The sequence below is a fragment of the Cervus elaphus genome, chromosome 3 (genome assembly GCF_910594005.1).
Source record: "Cervus elaphus chromosome 3, mCerEla1.1, whole genome shotgun sequence".
NCBI lineage: Eukaryota > Metazoa > Chordata > Mammalia > Artiodactyla > Cervidae > Cervus > Cervus elaphus.
In genome coordinates this window covers 2,733,803-2,758,095 of record NC_057817.1, presented here as the reverse complement: position 1 = coordinate 2,758,095, position 24,293 = coordinate 2,733,803, and the positions used below count along the sequence as shown (strand labels likewise).

General features: G+C 39.5%; 2 protein-coding genes across 2 annotated transcripts in view; both read left to right on the top strand.

Annotated features, from left to right (window-relative positions):
• Positions 1–24,293, top strand: part of TSPAN8 (tetraspanin 8) — a 278,796-nt gene that overhangs the window by 50,354 nt on the left and 204,149 nt on the right. The gene's annotated exons all lie outside the window — the stretch shown is intronic.
• Positions 15,230–16,283, top strand: LOC122679153 (GTP-binding nuclear protein Ran-like). The gene has a single exon (XM_043879428.1). It carries the CDS (start codon positions 15,262–15,264, stop codon positions 15,910–15,912), a length of 651 nt encoding a protein of 216 aa, XP_043735363.1. The 5' UTR covers positions 15,230–15,261; the 3' UTR covers positions 15,913–16,283.

Here is a 24,293-nt window from a genome sequence, read left to right as displayed (position 1 = left end):
AATCCCATCACCATAAAACCCAAGACTGTGAGCCATGTGACAGAGTAGTTCTCCTGAGTTCCCTGACCCTCCTGATCTCCACCCAGGTGCCCTTTCCCAATAAAATCTCTTGCTTTGTCAGCATATGTGTCTTCTCAGACAATTTATTTCCGAGTGTTAGACAAGAGCCCAGTTTCGGGCCCTGGAAGGGGTCCCCCTTCCTGCAACAATTGGAGAGCTGTTAAATTAGTCTTGATTTGATTATGTAAGGTCTTAGCTTTTGCAAAAGAGAAATGCATTTTGTGTATTTCCTTCCCTTGTGGTTGAACTTAATTGTGACTGAACATAGATAGATCTAGGTACGGTGTGAAGATTCGGCTCAGTTCAGGCAGAAGATAACCTAATTCACTGAAATAGGACGGAAGAATGGAATAATGGTTGTGAGTTAAAATTCACTGGTAAGGAGATGGTAGGAAGTTTATGAGTTCCTATGTTAAGGCACCTGTAAGTTAAATTAGTTGTTGAGAACAACAGAAGACAGATTTTAGTAGAGGAGGTCTGATGTTTGACGTAGATAGTGGAGATTTAACAACAAGCTGTGAGGCATGAGAGAGCTAATAAATAAGGGTTTGGGAGCAGTACTGAGGTTAGAGACGACGTGATTATAATAATGAAGTGAATTTCTCTCGTGTTCTGTGGTATGGGAGAAGGTTTGCAGTAAAGGATCAGTGACTAGGCCTATGCTTTATAGGAATAAATACAGAACCAGGGAACTTTACAGCAACATTTAGCTATTGTCTACCCAACCTTTCCTATGTGATAGGTGGGCTACATGAACGTGCCAAAATGTAACAATTCAGACTTCACTCCAACTCTGAAAGGGACTAACTTGGAAGATTTGGTCCTTGAAAATTCCTGAACACACTGGCAATGTGTGGGGGGAAGTGGGTAGATACCACTTCTGAGCATGTTGAGAAGAAATGCCCTAACATATCACAGGTTATACCATTATTATTTAGGACAAAGGGAAATAATCTAATAGGGCAGGTAACTTACTGCTGCTCCATGCTTTATTCTATTCAGTTATTAGGACTTTTTGTGCAAGTAACACAATGTAGTGAGAAAGTGTAGCAAGTTCTACTTCAAAAATTTTTTGAATATAAAGAAATCTTTATCAGACTAATATTTTGTTTTGGTTTTATCACTGTGGTAAAAAAGTATTATCATTTAGAGACAAAAGGAAACATCTGAGCAAATAGTAATAAAATGACAATGAAATTTGTGTTACAGATTTCATATTTGGCAGTTTTCAAGATATAGTTTGAATATATGTTATCTCACTTAATCTATAAACATCACTGCAAGTTAGGTTTTATTATGAATACTTAACTTACAAATAATGACATTGAGGTTCAGAGTTAATGATTTTTCCGGGATATGTAACTAGCAAATACTAGACTCCAGTTTTTCCTCCAAGGTCCAATGGGTGCGTTTCACCATGTTCATCCTCAGTGTGATGATTACTCACAATAAGTAATTAGTCTGGACAGCTCCACCATGAAGTAGGCAAGGTTTTCATTTTCCATGAAGGTTCTCCAAGAGTTTGAGGCTTTTTCCAATTATTATTTAAAACTTCAATTTGTGGTTTGTGGTTGTTAGTTCAAGGCAACATATCCACCTAAAATGGGACCTCTCTTCTCTTGAATTTGCTCTATTTTCTAAAGCCTATAAATCTTAAACTCTTGAAGATTGTACTTTGAGGGCCTGTTGAATGAATAAAATATATCACATTCATGTTGGCCTCTAGAGGTCACAAATGCAACAGAATCTCGTTTCTTTCTCTTCTCTTTAGAAGTGTTTTTGACAGCCCACAAACCACAATGGTTTTGATGCATGTGTGTGGTCACTGTAATTCTTGTGATTCTAATGATTGCATTACAAGAATAAGTTTGCTTACAAATGTGTCCAGAACCTTACTTTTAAAACCAGCATTCTCTGAATATTAATAGCCTCGGAGAACAGGAAAAAGTGATAGAAGGAAGTTTCTTTTGGAATCTGCAAACTTTTTAAAAAATGCAGAAAGAGAGGATACATTCTTCTGAAGAAGACCAGTTGGAATTCTTTGCTATCACTTTTGTGTACCAATGATGAATAAAAAGCACTTATTTTATAGATATGGGCAATAGAAATATTTGAAAAATACTTCATGGATTTGTGTATAAAAATAAATGGAAAAGTATGGTTAGTGTGTTATTTACATAAAGTAGTTAAAAGTTATAATTTAAATTGGTTAAAATACTGTGAAAACATTTTATGAAGCCATGAATTTGGTGGTCAGTAGAGCTTTGAAGTTTTAAATATTTTAATTTTACAGTGCTTTCCTAATAAAAATCTCTACTACTTATTGGTCATTTATGACTCATAAGGCATCATACTAAATGCCCTTTAAACATATTATTTCACTTATTTTCACAACAACCCTATGTAGGCCTTTTGCTAAATTTAAAAACTGATGCTTTTTATTTGCTTGTTTTTTTAAGGAAAGGTTTCCAACTCTTTCCCATTATATTTTAATCAGGAGAAAATAAGCATAGGTATTTCAAATTTTAAGTGATTATTTTGAATGAAAATATCTGTCAATCAAGTACATAGATTCGCATTGAGAGAGAATTAAAAAAAAATTCTAGGTCAATTTGGGCAGTTACTAAGACATATGATTATTATTGCTATATCACTATCCTAGTTTTTGCTTGCTTTATGCTCCCTAGAGATTACTTCATAAAGCCACTCTTCAGTATTCTGCATATTAGAATAGTAAGCACTTAGTAGTAATACCAACCAGAAACCAATGTTGAAAATTATTCAATATGCTGCTTTTATAGAAGAACCGTTAAGACGCAATGCAATGAGCAGGTATCAAAGGGAACTTGTCTTCTCCCTCTGAGCTTGCACTTCACGGTGTGGAAGGAACATGTCTGGGCTTTGAAGTTAAACTGAGCTGACTCCTTTATCTCAGGTAGGTTATTTACCCTCTGTGAAAGGTGATAGTTATTTACTCTCAGCACAGAGCTGCCAGCACAGTAACTGTGCGGCCTTCCTCACCCTCCTTTTCACCTGCTTCCACAGGCAGTTGTTAACTCCTTAGCACTCCTGGGTGGAGGGAAGGAAGGCAGCTGTGAGGTGGAGTCTTCCCTGCTCGCCCATCGCTACTTCCTTCCCAGTGGAGGAGGTCTATTAACTCTCAGCAGTCACTCTTTTGTAATTAGATGATTGGAAAAGCAAAGGGATCATGGTGACTACTGGCTGGTATCTGGCTCAGTTGGCAAGGACAGTTTGGATGAACATACCGTGTGAAGAAGCAGTCTTGTATCTTATGCCCCAGGGGTCTCAGAACAAATCTTCAAACAACGAAAGACAATAAAAGAGAAATACTATTTGTAAAGTGGACTAACAGTACAGCAGAAGAGATGTGAGACCAGGTTCCAAAGCTAGACCGCCTAGGTTTTTGCTTTTGTTATTTATTTATTTGGCGGTGCTGGGTCTTAGTTGTGGTATGCAGGGTCTGGGGCCCCTGCACTGGGAGCACAGTCTTAGCCACTGGACCTTCAGGGAAGTCCCAGACGAGCTGGGTTTACAGTCTACCTCTGCCCTTGCCAGTTGTGGAACCCTCTGTAAGTTGCTTGACTTTTCTGTGACTCAGTTTCTTCATCTTTAACATGGTGATTATTAGAGTCCTTTCCTCATGGATTGTTGTCAAGGTTCCATGAGTTAATATATGTGAAGAATTAGAACAGTATCCCACACTGTTAAGTACTACATGAGTCTTTATTGCTGTTAGGGATGATTACAAAATTAACCAGTGCAAATGTGAGTGCCTAAGTTAAGTTTAAATTACATTCATTCAAAAATGTCATTTATATAGGCTACTTCTTTTCCCACCTTGAATTTTGATGCTGGTATATATAGGTTTGAAAAGCTGAAAACAGTGCACAGTGATCAGAGTGTAAATTCCAGGAGATGAAATAGAGCGGAACCACCGCACTTAACAGTTTTCACACCAAACCTAAAATGAATCCAGGTTTGCCTTAAATTGGCACCTTTGTTTTATTTTATTTGGTTTGAAAGAATCAGGTGGTCCCTCCCTAAAACATTGTATGGTGTTTTATATTTCCAGATATCAGATGAAGTGTCAATGTTTGAATGGAGACCAGGCCAGATGATTTTGTTATAAAAAATAGATGATTTGCAAAATGCAAGAGCCTCTGAAAAAGAGGACTAAATCTTGCCAAATCTAATACTATAAGGACACAATGATGTTATCTACCTTTGTTTGGCTTTTCTTTTTCCCTTTTCTTTCTTTTCTTTTCTTCCCCTGCGCACTAATTTAGGTGAGGGAAATGGCAACCCCCTCCAGTATTCTTGCTTGGAGAATCCCATGGACAGAGGAGCCTGGCATGCCATGGTCCATAGGGTCGTAGAGAGTTGGACAGGACTGAAGTGACTAAGCACACATGCACACTCATTTAAGAAAGCAACTTGAAAAACAGAGTGAGACTGGAATTTAGACTACATTTAATTTCTTTGCATGTATAATTTCCCTTACATCCAGATAAATTTTTACATGGATATGCATAGGTATTTCAAACTCACAGACTCTGTTAAAACTTATATTCTCTTTTAAAATGCTATCATTTATAGAACTTCTCTAGTTCCACGAAGAGCGTTGTCACTCAGCCAGTTTTCCGTCTTGCTACCTTTGAGCCAGCATTTTGATCATGGCTTCTTGTTAAATCTACATCTGGTATAACTGTGAAGACTACCTTTTTCTTTCTCAGGGCTAACCTCGTCTCTTACCCATCTCTGTCCTACAGGTTTTGCTCTGCCATGTTGGGTAGTCTAGGTACTTTCGTGGTTTGAGGCCTCAAATCTAAAAATTTGCAACAGGTTGTTTTAACATACTGTTTTTGTTACTTCACAGAATCTCAGTTTAATTACAGAATTCAGCTTCTCTCTCTAGCCATCCTGGATATCTGAGCTTGTATTTGTCTCCTAAGTATTGTGTGTCCTAGAACATGATAGGTGTTCCATGAATGTTTATTAAATGAATGAATAAGCTGCCCAAAGAGTGTCATTTGCTCATGTGCTGAAATGATTTCACATAAGGTGCTGTCAACTATGAAGTAGTTCTGAGAGGCAAAATGTAAGCATAATTTATTTGAATTGATGGCTTGGAGGGATTCTAGTTTCAGACACATATGCATTTTGATAGGTAATCTAAAGATTTGAAGAGAAGTGTTAGTGAAGACCAAGTTTATTTAACAATCACAGATGAGATCACGCATGTGTGCTCAGTCACTTCAGTCATGTCTGACTCTTTGTAACCCTATGGTCTGTAGCCCACCAGGTTCCTCTGTCCATGAGATTTTCCAGGCAAGAATACTGGAGTGGGTTGTGCCCTCCTCCAGGGGATCTGCCTGGCCCAGGGATTGAACCTGTGTCTCCTGCATTGCCGGCAAATGCTTTACCGCAGAGCTCCAAATGAGATCTACAAACAGCTATTTTTTTAATGTGACAGAAAAAAAAAAATTAGCCTCCATGTGCAAGCAAAATCTATGGCAGAAATTGGCTGGTATCCACCTGGAATTTGTTCTCCACCTCCACTGTTGTTGAGTCGTTGCTGGGAAGCAGCTACCTAGCTAGCCATCCAGGTGTTGGTGGGACTGTGTCCTTGTTCCCGCCAGTGGATAGCAGGGAAGGTGAGTTACTTCACTTCTGGACTAAGGAGGTTGGAAGTGGTGTGCCTTCTTTATTCTCTTTCCCCTGTCCACCAGCTGTCATCTGAAGATGGTAAGACTTCAGCAAGTGACAGAGAGACAAGCTGGAAAGAGCCTGTCCTCGTGCACTGTTGCTGTGGTCCTAAGGATTCACGTTTGTTATGTGGAGTCGGGGTGTTGGATGATGAGCCCTGATTCAACAAGACAACAAGGGAACTGAAGGAGAGAAGCTTGTCACTCAGAGCTCCTGGAAGCACTGTCAATACGTGGTATGCCTCAAGGACCTCGTGGAGAGGCCAAAAGGGCTCAGGCAGAGACAGTAGGATTGAATTGGGGGCACGTGATTTTATTAGGGTCTACAGGTAGAGTACTTTGGGATTCCAGGGCTGGGACCAGGTTCGACAGTTCAGACCAGCAAAGAGCGGGTGAGACTGCTTGTCCCAGAGTGGCTGGGGAGCATGTCGGGAACTGACATCTCCTTGTGGCTCTGTGGGCTGCTGTCTCAGGCATGGGCTGCAGGGAGGGGCTGGTGTCAGCTTAAGGCTCCTGCAGGCAGGCTGCTTAGCCACACAAAACATGTGCCAAGCCTGCGATGTTATGCAGTCATCAAACGGAGGGAAGCTAATTTCAAACCACGAATGTGCACAATGCACTCTTACATGAACACAAAACAGACTTTTGTTAGGTTAGGCCATCAGAATTGTAAGGTATATTTGTTATAATAATGCTGGTTTTTGTGTGTATTAAATGTGCTAGAATTTCTCTAGTACACTAATTCCCACATGTTCGTATATTGACTCTATAACAATATTGCCTGTCCCTTCACAGGATGGCAATATGTCTCATTTTTGTACCTTCCATAATACTTAGCATAGAGCTGATCACATACTTTTCGATTCATAAGTATGTATGTTTATAAAATTGTGGACATTAGATAAGATGATTGAATGTTGATTTGAGGGAAACCATCTTCTATGAAGGGGTTACCTGGTGGCAAGGAATCTGCCTGCAATGCAGGAGACGTGGGTTCGATCCTTGGGTCGGGAAGATCCCCTGGAGTAGGGCCTGGCAACCCACTTCAGTGTTCTTACCTGGAGAATCCCATGGACAGAGGAGCCTGGAGGGCCACCATCCACTGGGTCACAAAGAGTCAGACATGACTAAAGCGACTGTGCATGCATGCACATCTTCTATGAAATATCTCTTGCTATCTGCTTAATACATAGAATGGTCATTTGAATTGGTAAAGTCTTCAAACCTAGTTGCTAGGGTTTTTTTTTTTTTTTTTTTAATATAACTTGGATTTTTTTTGAGGAATTTTCAGCCCAAGTTCGACTTTACAAAGCACCTCCTGACAATGTTACCTCATATCCCACAAGGTAGAAATAATTAACCCCTCTTTTAAACTTGTAAAGACATCTTTATAAGTAACTACAACCTCGTGTTGCTCTTAGTTGCTTGTGTATCTGTCTGTCTCTAATCTACAATAAGGTCTTTGAAATCAGGCACCATGTCATATGCGTCTTTTTATTTCAATAGGCTAGAAATTCACCAATGACAAGACTTGCTCTGTGGTACTTACTGCCATACACTTACTAGTGAGAAAGGAATAGACATTTCAGTTCTTAGCTTTCTGTGTTACTTTTTTCCCCTAAACTAACATGAGTGAAGAAAATTGTGGTTTTTTTAATCAAAAGCAAAAATATCTGAAATGAGATCAAGATAGTAAAATAAAAAAATTTAAAATACATTGTCTTGTCCATATGCAAATCTGAAAATGTGAGAACATTTTAAAATAAGCTGAGTGTTGAAGAACTGATGCTTTTGAACTGTAGTGTTGGAGAGACTCTTGAGAGTCCCTTGGACTGCAAGGAGATCAAGTTAAGTCAGTCCTAAAGGAAATCAGTCCTGAATATTCACTGGAAGGACTGATGCTAAAGCTGAAGCTCCAATACTTTGGCCACCTGATGAGAAGAACTGACTCATTGGAAAAGACCCTGATGCTGGGAAAGATTGAAAGTGGGAAGAGAAGGGTATGACAGAGGATGAGATGATTGAATGGCATCCCCAACTCGATGGACATGAGTTTGAGCAAACTCCAGGAGTTGGTGATGGACAGGGAGGCCTGGCATGCTGCAGTCCATGGGATCTCAAAGAGTCGGACATGACTGAAAGACTGAACTAACTGATTGACTATTTCTAGAGACGAACTCATAAATGAGAGAAGATGAGCCAGACAATCACATATTTAAAAACCTGGTACAACACTGTTTGTTAACTCTCAGCATTTTAATTTATTGTCTCTTTTAGTATTTTTTAGAGAGACAGAATGATAAAATAGAGCTTGACTAGATTGTGAGTCTTGATTCTACAGTGGACTGGTTATATATTATTGGGAAAAATTAGTCATTTAATCTTTCTGGGTATGAATCAACTTTTTATCTTTGAAATGGGATTGTTACCTCATACATTCTAATTTTATGGTCTCAAGATGCATTTTGAGTGTAGGATGATTAAAAAATATGATGATCAACTTTAAATGTTTTGTCTAGTATTTATTCTACCCAAATATATTATTTTCAAAAGTTTGTATTTTAAATATATGCAATCACTTTAATCTCATGGCTTACTTTCCTTCTTATTTTTCAATTGCTAACCATTTAAATAATATAATTTTTAAATTATTTTGATTGATTAAAAATACATTAAGATATAAATCACTTAGAGTTCTCTCATCCAAAGAAAGAAAACACTGTGCATATTTTGTTATACATCCTTTTTATTGTACATATTTTAAAAATTGTAACTGTGTGATTGAAGGCAGGAGGAGAGGGGATGACAGAGGATGAGATAGTTGGATGGCATCATCGATTTAATGGGCATGAGTTTGAGCAAGCTCCGGGAGTTGGTGATGGACAGGCTGGCCTGGTGTGCTGCAGTCCATGGGGTCACAAAGAGTCGGACATGACTGAGCAACTGAACTGAACTGACTGAACTGTGTTCTAGTTAAACATTTTATTTCTTTTTCTTCTTTCTTTTTTGATTATAATATTATCTTTAAAGCATTTTCACTACTCACTGATTTGATTTTCTTTCTTTCTTTCTTTTTTTTTTTGGTATGGAAGATCCAGAATTTATTTAACCATTTTCCTGAATTTACTGTTTAGTTAATTAGCTATTTTCACTTTTTAAAAAAGCCATTTTAAATAGCTTTCATTTATAAAATCTGGTTTATAAAAGCTGGTCATGACTCTACCAGAAAATTACTAGAGCTAATCAGCAAATATAGTAAAGTTGCAGGATATAAAATTAACACACAGAAATCCCTTGCATTCCTATACACTAATAATGAGAAAACAGAAAGAGAAATTAAGGAAATAATACCATTCACCATTGCAACAAAAAGAATAAAATACTTAGGAGTATATCTACCTAAAGAAACAAAAGACCTATACATAGAAAACTATAAAACATTGATGAAAGAAATCAAAGAGGACACAAACAGATGGAGCAATATACTGTGTTCATGGATTGGAAGAATCAATATTGTCAAAATGGCTATACTACCCAAAGCAATCTATAGATTCAATGCAATCCCTATCAGGCTACCAACGGTATTTTTCACAGAACTAGAACAAATAATTTCACAACTTGTATGGAAATACAAAAAACCTCGAGTAGCCAAAGTAATCTTGAGAAAGAAGAAGGGAACTGGAGGAATCAACCTGCCTGACTTCAGACTATACTACAAAGCCACCTTCATCAAGACAGTATGGTACTGGCACAAAGACTGAAATATAGATCAATGGAACAAAATAGAAAGCCTAGAGATAAATCCACGAACCTATGGACACCTTATCTTTGACAAAGGAGGCAAGGATATACAATGGAGAAAAGACAACCTCTTTAACAAGTGGTGCTGGGAAAACTGGTCAACCACTTGTAAAAGAATGAAACTAGAACACTTGCTAACACCATACACAAAAATAAACTCAAAATGGATTAAAGATCTAGATGTAAGACCAGAAACTATAAAACTCCTAGAGGAGAACATAGGCAAAACACTCTCTGACATAAATCACAGCAGGATCCTCTATGACCCACCTCCCAGAATATTGGAAATAAAAGCAAAAATAAACAAATGGGACCTAATGAAACTTAAAAGCTTTTGCACTACAAAGGAAACTATAAGCAAGATGAAAAGACAGCCCTCAGATTGGGAGAAAATAATAGCAAATGAAGCAACAGACAAAGGATTAATCTCAAAAATATACAAGCAACTCCTGAAGCTCAATTCCAGAAAAATAAATGACCCAATCAAAAAATGGGCCAAAGATCTAAACAGACATTTCTCCAAAGAAGACATACAGATGGCTAACAAACACATGAAAAGATGCTCAACATCACTCATCATCAGAGAAATGCAAATCAGAACCACAATGAGGTACCATTACACGCCAGTCAGGATGGCTGCTATCCAAAAGTCTACAAGCAATAAATGCTGGAGAGGGTGTGGAGAAAAGGGAACCCTCTTACACTGTTGGTGGGAATGCAAACTAGTACAGCCGCTATGGAAAACAGTGTGGAAATTTCTTAAAAAAACTGGAAATAGAACTGCCATATGACCCAGCAATCCCACTTCTGGGCATACACACCGAGGAAACCAGATCTGAAAGAGACATATGCACCCCGATGTTCATCGCAGCACTGTTTATAATAGCCAGGACATGGAAGCAACCTAGATGCCCATCAGCAGACAAATGGATAAGGAAGCTGTGGTACATATACACCATGGAATATTACTCAGCCATTAAAAAGAATTCATGTGAATCAGTTCTAATGAGATGGATGAAACTGGAGCCCATTATACAGAGTGAAGTAAGCCAGAAAGATAAAGACCATTACAGTATACTAACACATATATATGGAATTTAGAAAGATGGTAATGATAACCCTATATGCAAAACAGAAAAAGAGACACAGATGTACAGAACAGACTTTTGAGCTCTGTGGGAGAAGGTGAGGGTGGGATGTTTTGAGAGAACAGCATCAAAACGTGTATATTATCTATGGCGAAACAGATCACCAGCCCAGGTTGGGTGCATGAGATAAGTGCTCGAGCCTGGTGCACTGGGAAGACCCAGAGGGATCAGGTAGAAAGGGATGTGGGAGGGGGTATCGGGATAGGGAATACATGTAAATCCATGGCTGATTCATGTCAATGTATGACAAAAACCACTACAATATTGTAAAGTAATTAGCCCCCAACTAATAAAAATAAATGAAAAAAAAAAAGCTGGTCATGAAGTATAGTAAAGTGTACAAAAAATAGAAAAGACTAAAATTTCTATATTCTTAAATTAATTTTCTATGCATGAGAAGTAAGCCATCTGTTAACTTACAGTTTGCTTTTAACTAAGAATTCCTTAATTACTACCAAAGGAAAATAAACTAGAAAAATCAAATAGCATGAGAGTAACTTTTATGGATTAGGAAGTGTTTTGAGAAACCCTAAATAAGTGGCATGGTTTATGTTCTACCTTTTTTTTTTTTATGTTCTACCTTTTAAGAAATTATTAATCCAAGATGACCTGAGTCAAACTTATTATACAAATCACAATAAACCCATTTATGTAATTTTCTCTCAATAGTATTTAGTCATTGTATTTAATCACTATTATCTTTATATTTCTTTATAATGATGGATAATGGATGGATAGAATCACTTGTAAAAAATTCCTTGTGTTCACAGTATTTTTTGCGGTTGAGGATTTCATTATCTGTGTTAAACTAATACACATTTCCAAAAATTGTTCTGAAAAAAAATTGCACATCTTGATTAAAAAGTTATTACTACCATGTTATTTAAAGAGGCTGAACACTCCAGGGAACTAGGGGTGTGGTGTGATGGAAAGGCACAGTTCCAGAACTTAGAAAAACTTGTTATCTTGGCTTTGTAACTATTTAGCTATTTGATTATGAGTGAGCAGACCTCCTTGTGCTTCCACATTGAGTACATTAAAGGATTTGAAAGCCTAATAGCTCAATTCCCTTTCATCTCTGAAATTTTTGTAAATCTCTTATTCACCTTCTCTAAGATGAGAAAACAGTTTGTATCAGAAAAATTTGATTCTGATGTCTGATACACTGATGGCAGAAATGGCTCCAGTTCGCTCCCTCTCCCCGATTCGTACCCATTGCCATATGGTGTTGAATTTCTTCCCATTTAGAGGTAGAATCTATTTCCCTGCTCCCAGAATCTGAGTTGGCCTTTGAGTTGCTCTGGCTGGCAGAATGTGCTGAAGTGAAGCTGAGTCCAGTTCTGAGCCAGGCCTCAGTAGGCTTGGTGAGCTCTCACCTGCCCTTACTAAGCCTTCCCACTGCCTTGAGAATGAGCCTGTTGGAGGATGAGACGTCGTGTCGAGCAGTGCTGAGTCAGCCCAGCTGTCATAGCCAAAACTTTAACCCAGGCCAAACAGATCGTACCTGACTATAGGAGCATGAGTGAGTCTAGCTGAGACCAGAAGAACCATTCAATCACCAGCAGAATCCAGAACTAAAAAATTACTTATTATTTAAACCCTTTGAGCTATATAGTTTTTTGTTATGCAGCAAACAAATACCTCATTTCCTTGTGGCAAATAGATACTTGATATGTATACTTAACGTGTGCATGTGCTCAGTCAGGTCCAACTCTTTGTGATCCCGTGGATGGTAGCCTGCCAGACTCTTCTGTCCATTGAATTCTTCAGGCAAGGATACTGGAGTGCATTGCCGTTTCCTACTACAGAGGATCTTCCTGACTCGGGGATTGAATCTGCATCTCTTATGTCTCCTGCATCGGCAGGTGGGTTCTTTACCACTGGCACCACCTGGGAAGCCCCTGATACACAATCCTTTAGAGCATTGTACGTATCTTCTTTGACCCTTATTCTTGAGAATTCAGTTAGGGGTGTTACTGTCTTCTACCAGTTGAGTAGCTCACCTGAAGGCATTTGGTCCTGTCCGCACTAGACATGCCATGCATTTATGACCGAAGTCATCATTTCTCCCCCTTTGTGTCAGCACCAGATTGGCTCCTTATGTGTTTTCCATTTTGGTAGATACAGCATGACAATTCTTCCAAGTTGACAACCAGAAATAATCTTGGAGACATGCTTAACGCTCTTTGTCTTCTCCACTGCCCCTGCCCCTTTTATTGCTGCTGTCTTAGTTTCATCCTTAGCCTTGCTTTGGAAATGTAGCATTAAGTTTCTAACTGAGCTCACTTAATATCTAAACTCTCTTGTAAGTGAAGTCTAGAAACTCTAAAATACAAGAACTCATGCTAAACTTTCCATAGAGAAAAAAAGAAGTATTATTGTTGGACATGTAATTGAACTATCAAAAGTATACAAAATCAGCTGTGTACAAAATGAACCTAAGCCAACAGTTTTGATGAATCTGCCAAAAAAACATTTAAAATCTCAGCAATATAGAAAACAAACAAACAAACAAACCAATTGTTACCGTATCTAAAAAATTTCTTTGCTAAAATACAGTTTCTTTGGGGAAACTTAAATACTTGCTGGGAAATATTAATGAAGGAATTCAATGATTGTGGCACTGAAATCACTTACTAAAATGCTGTCTTTTTTAATGAAAGTTTCTGTTCATCTGCCCATTGCCTGGCACAGAGAAACACTGAGCAAATATTTGTTGTTGTTGTTTTTCTTCATTTTAATTATCAGTGCTGTGTTTCTGAATTTCACAAGTGTGGTGGGTGGGATTTCGCATTGTTGCATTGAGTTCTATACTTAGGTTCCGTAAATATTTTCACATACTGATGTGTGTAATCAGGTCAGAAGATATTTAAACTGACATATGGTTTTTCTGCAATCAGAACAAGAAACAGTCACTTTATTTTGTGGCTTTCTGAAAAGTATACTTCTGTGTGTGAACATCAGCCTTTGTTTTCAAAGACTGGAATGGCTACAAAATGAAAGAGGGTCTGTGGTTGTTAAGACAGATGTTGGGCTTACAGTAAGAGTAAATAGGATTTTGTTGCTGGCACCTAATTTTTGGTGAAGATCAAAAGGGTGAAAAGAAAATCTGCTCACTGCTGAGAAAAGGAATCTGGGGCTTTTTGAATCATAGAAGTGTGTACCAGATACTGCAGTCCTGCTGGGAGAGAGTCTTCTGGTGCAAGGGTTCCCAAGTCTGAAATGCTGTGAGGACGATCTGAAGACTGTCTCAATCAAAACTAACAAAACCTTCAGCCCGACCCTTTAGTGGGGCCAGCCATCTGCGCGCTCTAAAGACTGACTGGATGATTTCATGATTTTGGTAACCAGGCATATCTGGGCTCTAGTAGAGGATAAGTAAGATACTGTAGATACATCTTTTTCTTTTTTTAGGGCAGTACTAATTTTCTGAAACCTCTAGATACAATTTGTTTTTGGAGAAAAGAAAGGCATTATAGTAAGACTTTTTTGAAAAGATAGATCAGAAAAAGAAAGGGAGGACTTCCCTGGCAGTCCAGTGGTTAAGACTCTGGGCTTCCAGTGCCGGGGGCATGGGTTTGATCCCTGGTCAGGGAACTAAGATCTTGCATGCCACATGGTATGACCAAAAAAAAAAAAAAGGAAGTCAGGTATATAGGTATATATTTTTCTGCCTCTGAATATTGAGATTTTGTTGTTGTTGTTGTTGAGAAATATAGTAGCCTCCGTTTGTGGAGTCTAAAAATGTTGACTTCATAGAAACAGTAGAATAGTGGCTGCCAGGAGTTTGGGGGGTAGAGGAAATAGGGATATGTTGGTCAAGGGTACAAATTTCCACTTATAAAATGAGTAAGTTAGGGTTACCTAAGTTCCTTCTCTTGGAGAAGAGTGGGGGGAGAGGGATAGGTTGGGAGTTTGGGATTCACATGTACACACTGTTATATTTAAAATAAAATGCCTTTCCATGGGGGAAAAATGAATAAGTTCTGTGACTCTAATGTACAGCATGGTTTCTCTAGGTAATAATGATGTAATGTATACATGACTTTTGCTGAGAGTAGCTTTTAAGGGGCCTCACCACAAACAAAAACAGGGCTACTATGGGAGGTGACAGACATGTTACTGAGCTTGATTTTGTTGTTGTTTAGTTGCTGAGTTGTATCTGACTCTTTGTAATCCCATGGACTGTAGCCGACCAGACTCCTCTGTCCATGGAATTCTCCAGACAAGAATACTAGAGTGGGTTCCCATTCTCTTCTCCAGGGGATCTTCCCAACCCAGGGATTGAATCCATGTCTCCTGCACTGGCAGGCAGATGCTTTAACACTGAGCCACCAAGGAAGCCCAATGAACTTGATAGTGGTAGTCATTTCACAATTTATATGTGTATCGAATTATCAAGTTGTAGACCTTAAGTATAGGCAATTTTTATTTGTCAATCCTACCTCAGTGGAACAGGAAGAAAGTCATTTTAAAAAAGCTAAGCTGGAGACGGGCGCGGAGACGCTTCTGGAAGTAACATCGCGATGGCTGCCCAAGGAGAACCCCAAGTTCAGTTCAAACTTGTTTTGGTTGGTGATGGTGGTACTGGAAAAACTACATTCGTGAAGCGTCATCTGACTGGTGAATTTGAGAAGAAGTATGTAGCTACCTTGGGTGTTGAGGTCCATCCTCTTGTGTTCCATACCAACAGAGGACCTATTAAGTTCAATGTATGGGATACAGCTGGTCAGGAGAAATTTGGTGGACTGAGAGATGGCTATTATATACAAGCTCAGTGTGCCATTATAATGTTTGACGTAACATCAAGAGTTACTTACAAGAATGTGCCTAACTGGCATAGAGATCTGGTACGAGTGTGTGAGAACATCCCAATTGTGTTGTGTGGCAACCAAGTGGATATTAAGGACAGAAAGGTTAAGGCAAAGTCAATTGTCTTCCACCGAAAGAAGAATCTTCAGTACTATGACATTTCTGCCAAAAGTAACTACAACTTTGAAAAGCCCTTCCTCTGGCTTGCTAGAAAATTGATTGGAGACCCTAACTTGGAGTTTGTCGCCATGCCTGCTCTTGCCCCGCCAGAGGTGGTCATGGACCCAGCCTTGGCAGCACAGTACGAGCACGATTTAGAGGTTGCTCAGACAACTGCTCTCCCGCATGAAGATGATGACCTGTGAGAAAGTGAAGCTGGGGCCCAGCGTCAGAAGTCTAGTTTTATAGGCAACTGTCCTGTGATGTCAGTGGTGCAGCGTGTTTGCCACTTTATTATATAGCTAAGCAGAACATGTGCTTAATCTTTGGATGCTGAAGGAGATGGATGGGCTTTGGAGTGAATGTGGCAGTTTAAAAAAAAAAATACCTTCATTTTTTGGACCTGCATATTTAGGTGTTTTGGAACACAGTTGTTTCCTCCTTGAGTTTCAAATATAAGACTGCTATAGTCACATGACAATATTGAGAGGTGGAATCTTGTTTGTTACTGTCATTCCCATTCCTTTTCGTTTAGAATCAGAATAAAGTTGTATTTCAAATAAAAAAAAAAAAAAAAGCTAAGCTGAATAAAGAAACTACACAGGTCTCTTCTTATGATGAATTTCTGTTATAAATCTTTAATACCAGCATTTCTCTTTTTAACCAGATGGGCAAATTATTTATTTTGGGTGATTATAATTCTAATTTCCTTTATTTTGCCCCCTGAGCATCTTATGATAAGGATATTGTGTAAATGCCTTTAAAAATAGGGTGCTTATCATTTCATAAGGCTTATTTGTAATGTCACTTTGTTTATTTTGTACTGAAAGTTAAAAACTCTTTTTATAGCCAGTAAGTTATCAGCTGTGACAGTTGACTGCAAAAAGGGAGAATTTCTGAAAGAGAGGGAAGATATGAAGCCTTTCTGGGAAAAGTTGGTCTGAAAGCAAGTTCTAAAAAACTGAATAATTTCTCTAGGGACAGAGGGTTGAATTTTATTAGAAATTGGCTACCTTCATTAAAAAAATCAACTGCCAAAGTTTTAGCTAAAACCACTGAAGACTGTCAATAATCAGTTAGGTGGCAGCCTACCTCACTTTGGAGAAGGAAATGGAAACCCACTCCAGTGCTCTTGCCTGGAGAATCCCAGGGATGGGGAAGCCTGGTGGGCTGCCGTCTATGGGGTCACATAGAGTCAGACATGACTGAAGCAACTTAGCGGCAGCAGCAGCAGCAGCTACCTGACTTGATGAAGCTGAAAAATTAAAACAATGTGTGAGTGGGAACACACAGAAAAGAAGCAGCTCTTCAACATGTCTGTTTCTACTTGGAGCACTTTTTAAAGGAGCAAATATATGTAGGGCCACAGCCCAAGTTTAATGCATCTTTTAATGGTGCTTTGAACCAAGAATAAATTCCCAAAAGATCATCCAGTGGATAAATCAAGAATAAAAGACAGGGAGGGGGGATCGGGATGGGGAATAAGTGTAAATCTATGGCTGATTCATATCAATGTATGACAAAACCCACTGAAATGTTGTGAAGTAATTAGCCTCCAACTAATAAAAAAATTTAAAAAAAAAAAAAAAAAAAAAAAAAAAGAATAAAAGACAGAGATTAATCTTGGGTGTGAAATAAAATTGAGTTTCAATTATTCAGCAGTTGTTTCTCTACTGGCAAGTTACTTTGTTTTCCACACTGCTAGGTGTGATTCATTTTGTTATTACAATTGATCTAGGATCCTTTCTTGGTTCTTGAAATCTATTTTTATTCATATAGGTTAACAGATTTGAATACCCATTGTGTGCCGGGTGCTGGGGACACATGAAAAGGTAGTTTCCTGACCTCATCAACCTTTGGTTTAGATCAGGATCATTAGACTATGGCTACATCTGGCCTGTCACCTATTTTGGTAAATAGTGGCTCAGCTGGTAAAGAATCTGCCTGTAATGCGGGAGACTTGGGTTTGACCCCTGGGTTAAGAAGATCCCCTAGAGAGGGGAAAGGCTACCCACTCCAGTCTTCTGACCTGGAGAATGGACTATATAGTCCATGGGGTCGCAAAGAGTCAGACACGACTGAGCAACTTCCACTCACTCACTGAGATGCAGACATTCATTTTTACATATCGATCAGGGCTACTTTCATATTACAATGACAGGGTGAGTGGTGATGACAGATGGGTACTGCATGGTCTTTTGCTAAAATACTTAATATCTGAAAATGTTTGCTGACCCAGGACTAGGTTCTCTCTAAAGCAGTAAATTCAGAGTGGAGAAAGTAAAGACAAGACACAAAAACACCAGGGCTATATGTTTTTTAAAAATCACTGTGTCATATATATAGTATATATAGGTACTAAAAAGTTTTTAACTGGTTAAGAAATATTTTTTGCTGGCCAGCTCAAGTAGTTACAACAGCATGTTAACAAGCCCGAGACCATATTCTTGATTCTCATATGGGACAGTTATCTTCCCTCTAGTTACTAGCATCCAGACTATGAACATGGAACTGTGTTAGACTATGGTTACAAAGTATAGTGAACTGTGCTGTGCATTAACAGTGCCAGTTATCAAGGTGACAGGCTGAAAGCGTGTGACTTAATCAGTACAAAATTTCCAACATGGCAGAACAAATAAAGCATATCCCTTTCTGATGATGTGCTTATAGTGTCTTTGTGGGTTAAACTTAGAAGTGTTGAGGAAGAATAATGGCAGATAAAGAGATGGGAATACCAGACCAGCTGAACTGCCTCTTGAGAAACCTGTATGCAGGTCAGGAAGCAACAGTTAGAACTGGACATGGAGCAACAGATTGGTTCCAAATACGGAAAGGAGTACGTCAAGCCTGTATATTGTCACCCTGCTTATTTAACTTATATGCAGAGTATATCATGAGAAACGCTGGGCTGGAGGAAGCACAAGCTGGAATCAAGATTACCGGGAGAAATATCAATAACCTCAGATATGCAGATAACACCACCCTTATGGCAGAAAGTGAAGAGGAACTAAAAAGCCTCTTGATGAAAGTGAAAGAGGAGAGTGAAAAAGTTGGCTTAAAGCTCAACATTCAGAAAACTAAGATCATGGCATCTTGTCCCATCACTTCATGGCAAATAGATGGAGAAACAGTGGAAACAGTGACTGACTTTATTTTGGGGGGCTCCAAAATCACTGCAGATGGTGATTGCAGCCATGAAATTAAGAGATGCTTACACCTTGGAAGGAGAGTTATGACCAACCTAGATAGCATATTGAAAAGCAGAGACATTACTTTGCCAACAAAGGTCCATTTAGTCAAGGCTATGGTTTTTCCAGTGGTCATGTATGGATGTGATAGTTGGACTGTGAAGAAAGCTGAGTGCCAAAAAATTGATGCTTTTGAACTGTGGTGTTGGAGAAGACTCTTGAGAGTCCCTTGGACTGCAAGGAGATCCAACCAGTCCATCCTGAAGGAGATCAGTCCTGGGTGTTCACTGGAAGGACTGATGCTGAAGCTGAAACTCCAGTACTTTGGCCACCTCATGCGAAGAGCTGACTCATTGGAAAAGACCCTGATGCTGGGAGGGATTGGGGGCAGGAGGAGAAGGGGACGACAGAGAATGAGATGGCTGGATGGCATCACCGACTCGATGGACATGAGTTTGAGTAAACTCCGGGAGTTGGTGATGGACAGGGAGGCCTGATGTGCTGCAGTCCATGGGGTCGCAAACAGTCAGACATGACTGAGTGACTGAACTGAACTGAATAGCAGATAGAAAAGAGACTGCAACCAGAAATTCAGCACCTCTAAAATAGCCTTTCTGCTCAGTGGGGAGTGACTAATATCTCAGCCAGATCACTATCTCCTTGGAAGATATTTTAATTGGGAAAAATCAAGGTTCCCATCTTGTAAGACAAAATTAAGGGACAGTGCCACCACCCTGTCACTAAACTGCCTGGTACTGCCCCTGTAACTTTGAACCACAAGGAGAAAGCCTGCTATTAATTTGGGGCTGTAAAGTAGAAGGGTCCCTAGGGAGGTTGTGGTCCTTACTGAATTTCTGGTCTGCGTAGGATGGTGAATCCATCACTACTTCTGTGCTGCTAAGACTGCATCTGTGGAAGCCTGCCAACCCTGCAAGGGTATAGAGGATGCATCTAGCTTTTTACTACAGTGCCCTACTAGAGAGGAACACTGGGCTTCTTCCAACTCTGGGAAACTGGTGCTAAAGATATTCCTGACTTCCTTATGTGACACATAGAGAAGCTAAGTTTACTGCATACGTGAAATGACTAACAATTGATTTTAAAGTGGCTTGGACAAATGACCTCAATGCAATGCTTTGGCTTGGGAGAGAAAGTGAGAACATGAACAACTCAATTTCATCAAATCATCAAGGAATGCAAGATCTCATTTTCTTCAATTAAGTTAGTTTCACTTGTTCATAATTTGACTTACGATATCAAACTTGATGAAATATATCAATTGGTTTTTAGTAAATAAGGATGACTAATTCAAACAAATGGCTTCACTTGATCTGGGAAAAATCTAGTCAATACTTAGGAAAAGGCCTAGAAAGAGAAACAACATCCTACCAGATTAAAGTTATTTAAAAAGATCAAGCCTGGTGAATTGGGCAGACTATCTGGTTTCAGGAACCTGGCCTTTAATCTTGGCACAGAGAGAACTCATTGCTGTCATTTCAAGTTGGCTTCCTGCCTTTGCCTTGTCTTGAGAGGTTGTTTGGTTGTGTTTTTAACAAAAATCAAATATCCTGACTGATGAAATGTTTAACCTTCTCCATTTTCTTTTTCTACTTACAAAAGGATCTGGAATTTTGGGAAATTCAGTTCAGTGCAGTTCAGTCGCTTAGTCGTGTCTGACTCTTTGCGACCCCATGGACTGCAGCACACCAGGCCTCCCTGTCCATCACTAACTCCCAGAGTTTACTCAAACTCATGTCTATTGAGTTGGTGATGCCATCCAGCCATCTCATCCTCTGTCGGCCCCTTCTCCTTCTGCCCCCAATCCCTCCCAGCATCAGGGTCTTTTCCAGTGAGTCAACTCTTCACATGAGGTGGCCAAAGTGTTGGAGTTTCAGCTTCAGCATCAGTCCTTCCAGTGAACACCCAGGACTGATCTCCTTCAGGATGGACTGGTTGGATCTCCTTGCAGTCCAAGGGACTCTCAAGAGTCTTCTCCAACACCACAGTTCAAAAGCATCAATTCTTTGGTGCTCAGCTTTCTTCACAGTCCAACTATCACATCCATACATGACCACTGGAAAAACCATAGCCTTGACTAAATGGACCTTTGTTGGCAAAGTAATGTCTCTGCTTTTCAATATGCTATCTAGGTTGGTCATAACTCTCCTTCCAAGGAGTAAGCGTCTCAATTTCATGGCTGCAATCACCATCTGCAGTGATTTTGGAGCCCCCCAAAATAAAGTCAGTCACTGTTTCCACTGTTTCTCCATCTATTTGCCATGAAGTGATGGGACAAGATGCCATGATCTTAGTTTTCTGAATGTTGAGCTTTAAGCCAACTTTTTCACTCTCCTCTTTTACTTTCATCAAGAGGCTTTTTAGTTCCTCTTCACTTTCTGCCATCAGGGTGGTGTCATCTGCATATCTGAGGTTATTGATATTTCTCCCAGCAATCTTGATTCCAGTTGGTGCTTCCTCCAGCCCAACATTTCTCATGATGTAATCTGCATATAAGTTAAATAAACAGAGTGACAATATACAGGCTTGATGTACTCCTTTTCCTTTCCAGTCTGTTGTTCCATGTCCAGTTCTAACTGTTGCTTCCTGACCTGCATATAGGTTTCTCAAGAGATGGGTCAGGTGGTCTGGTATTCCCATCTCTTTCAGAATTTTCCAGTTTATTGTGATCCACACAGTCAAAGGCTTTGGCAGTCAATAAAGCAGAAATCGATGTTTTTCTGGACCCCTCTTGCTTTTTTGACATCCAGCAGATGTTGGCAATTTGATCTCTGATTCCTCTGCCTTTTCTAAAGCCAGCTTGAACATCTGGAAGTTCACAGTTCACCTATTGCTGAAGCCTGGCTTGGAGAATTTTGAGCATTACTTTACTAGTGTGTGAGATGAGTGCAATTGTGCGGTAATTTGAGCATTCTTTGGCATTACCTTTCTTTGGGATTGGAATGAAAACTGACCTTTTCCAGTCCTGTGGCCACTGCTGAGTTTTCCAAATTTGCTGACATATTGAGTGCAGCACTTTTACAGCATCATCTTTCAGGATTTGAAATAGCTCAACTGTAATTCCATCACCTCCACTAGCTTTGTTCATAGTGATGCTTTCTAAGGCCCACTTGACTCCACATTCCAGGATGTCTGGCTCTAGGTGAGTGATCACACCATCATGATTATCTGGGTCATGAAGATCTTTTTTGTACAGTTCTTCTGTGTATTCTTGCCACCTCTCCTTAATATCTTCTGCTTCTGTTAGGTCCATAGCATTTCTGTCCTTTATCAAACCCGTCTTTGCCTGAAATGTTCCCTTGGTATCTCTAATTTTCTTGAAGAGATCTCTAGTCTTTCCCATTCTGTTGTTTTCCTCTATTTCTTTGCATTGATCACTGAGGAAGGCTTTCTTATCTCTCCTTGCTATTCTTTGGAACTCTGCATTTACTTGGGAATATCTTTCCTTTTCTCCTTTGCTTTTTGCTTCTCTTCTTTTCACAGCTATTTGTAAGGCCTCCTCAGACAACCATTTTGCCTTTTTGCATTTTTTTTTTTTCCCATGGGGATGGTCTTGATTCCTGTCTCCTGTACAGTGTCATGAGCCTCTGTCCATAGTTTGTCAGACACTCTGTCTATCAGATCTAGTCCCTTAAATCTATTTCTCACTTCCACTGTATAGTCATAAGGGGTTTGATTTAGGTCATACCTGAATGGTCTAGTGGTTTTCCCTAGTTTCTTCAATTTAATTCTGAATTTGGCAATAAGGAGTTCATGATCTGAGTCACAGTCAGCTCCTGGTCTTGTTTTTGCTAACTGTATAGAGCTTCTCCATTTGGCTGCAAGGAATATAATCAATCTGATTTCGGTGTTGACCATCTGGTGATGTCCATGTGTAGAGTCTTCTCTTGTGTTGTTGGAAGAGGGTGTTTGCTATGACCAGTGTGTTCTCTTGGCAAAACTCTATTAGCCTTTGCCCTGCTTCATTCCGTACTCCAAGGTCAAATTTTCCTGTTACTCCAGGTGTTTCTTGACTTCCTACTTTTGCATTCCAGTCCCCTATAATGAAAAGGACGTCTTTTTTGGGTGTTAGTTCTAAAAGGTCTTGTAGGTCTTCATAGAACCGTTCAGCTTCTTCAGCATTACTGGTTGGGGCATAGGCTTGGATTACCGTGATATTGAATGGTTTGCCTTGGAAACGAACAGAAATCATTCTGTCATTTTTGAGATTGTATCGAAGTACTGTATTTCAGACTCTTTTGTTGACCATGATGGCTACTCCATTTCTTCTAAGGGATTCCTGCCCACCGTTGTAGATATAGTGGTCATCTGAGTTAAATTCACCCTTCATAAGTATTAAATATTAATTATTGTATTTCAAAGTCTAAAATAAAATGTGGCAAACATTTCTCTATTCAAACAGTGATAGTGATTGAGGGGGTGTGCCCCTTGCTGGAAATTAGAGTTTATGGGTTTAAATCTCAATGTGTGTGTATGTTCTCAGTCATGTCTGACTCTTTGTGACCTGATGGACTGTAGCCCACCGGGCTCCTCTGTCCATAGGATTTCACAGGCAAGAATACTGGAGTGGGTTGCCATTTCCTCCCCTAGGTGATCTTCCCAACCCAGGGATTGAACCCTGGTCTCCTGCATTGCAGGAAGATTCTTTACCACTGAACCCCCTGGTAAGCCTTAAGTCTCAGTATGGGATTCTACATATTTAATTCAAGGGATCCAGCCTATTTTTCTGGGCAGGAATAATTTCTGTTTCTCTGCAGACCCATATCTCTTGGCTATGATGGGATGCTTTGTCCTGAATGTCAGGGCTGAACAAAGAGGAAGTGGAGAGCCCTCATCTTCCCCAGACAGGAAAGTGCGGCCTAGATGTTCTAACCATTCAATATAGTTTTTACATTATGTCTAGGAACTGGTTAGGAGGCATGATGATAAAGGCCTAGAGAGGCTAGATATGGCTACTGAAATATGTATGTGTATTGTGAGTCAGAATAGGTATATTGTAAAGTCAGAATAGGTATATTGTATAATGGATAGAATCTGGGAAGGTAAATTATTCACTTGTTTGTTAGTCTCTCAGTCGTGTTTGACTCTTTTCAACCCCATGGCCTGTAGCCTGCCAGGCTCCTCTGTCCGTGGGATTTCCCAGGCAAGAGTACTGGAGTGGGTTGCTACGCTCTCTTCTAGGGGATCTTCCTGACCCAGAGATCAAACCAGTGTCTCCTGTGGCTCCTGCATTGCAGGTGGATTCCTTACCACTGAACCACTGGGGAAGACCAATCTCACATGTAGTTGAAGACAGAAAGTGTGCAAATGATCATGCATAATTACAATATTAATCATTCATAACCTCAGAAAATCCCTGCTTCTCTACATTGAACTAACCC

What these genes read in the sequence shown, in the direction of transcription:
- LOC122679153 (XM_043879428.1), top strand. Translation starts at nt 15,262, where the DNA reads ATGGCTGCCCAAGGAGAACCCCAAGTTCAGTTCAAACTTGTTTTGGTT.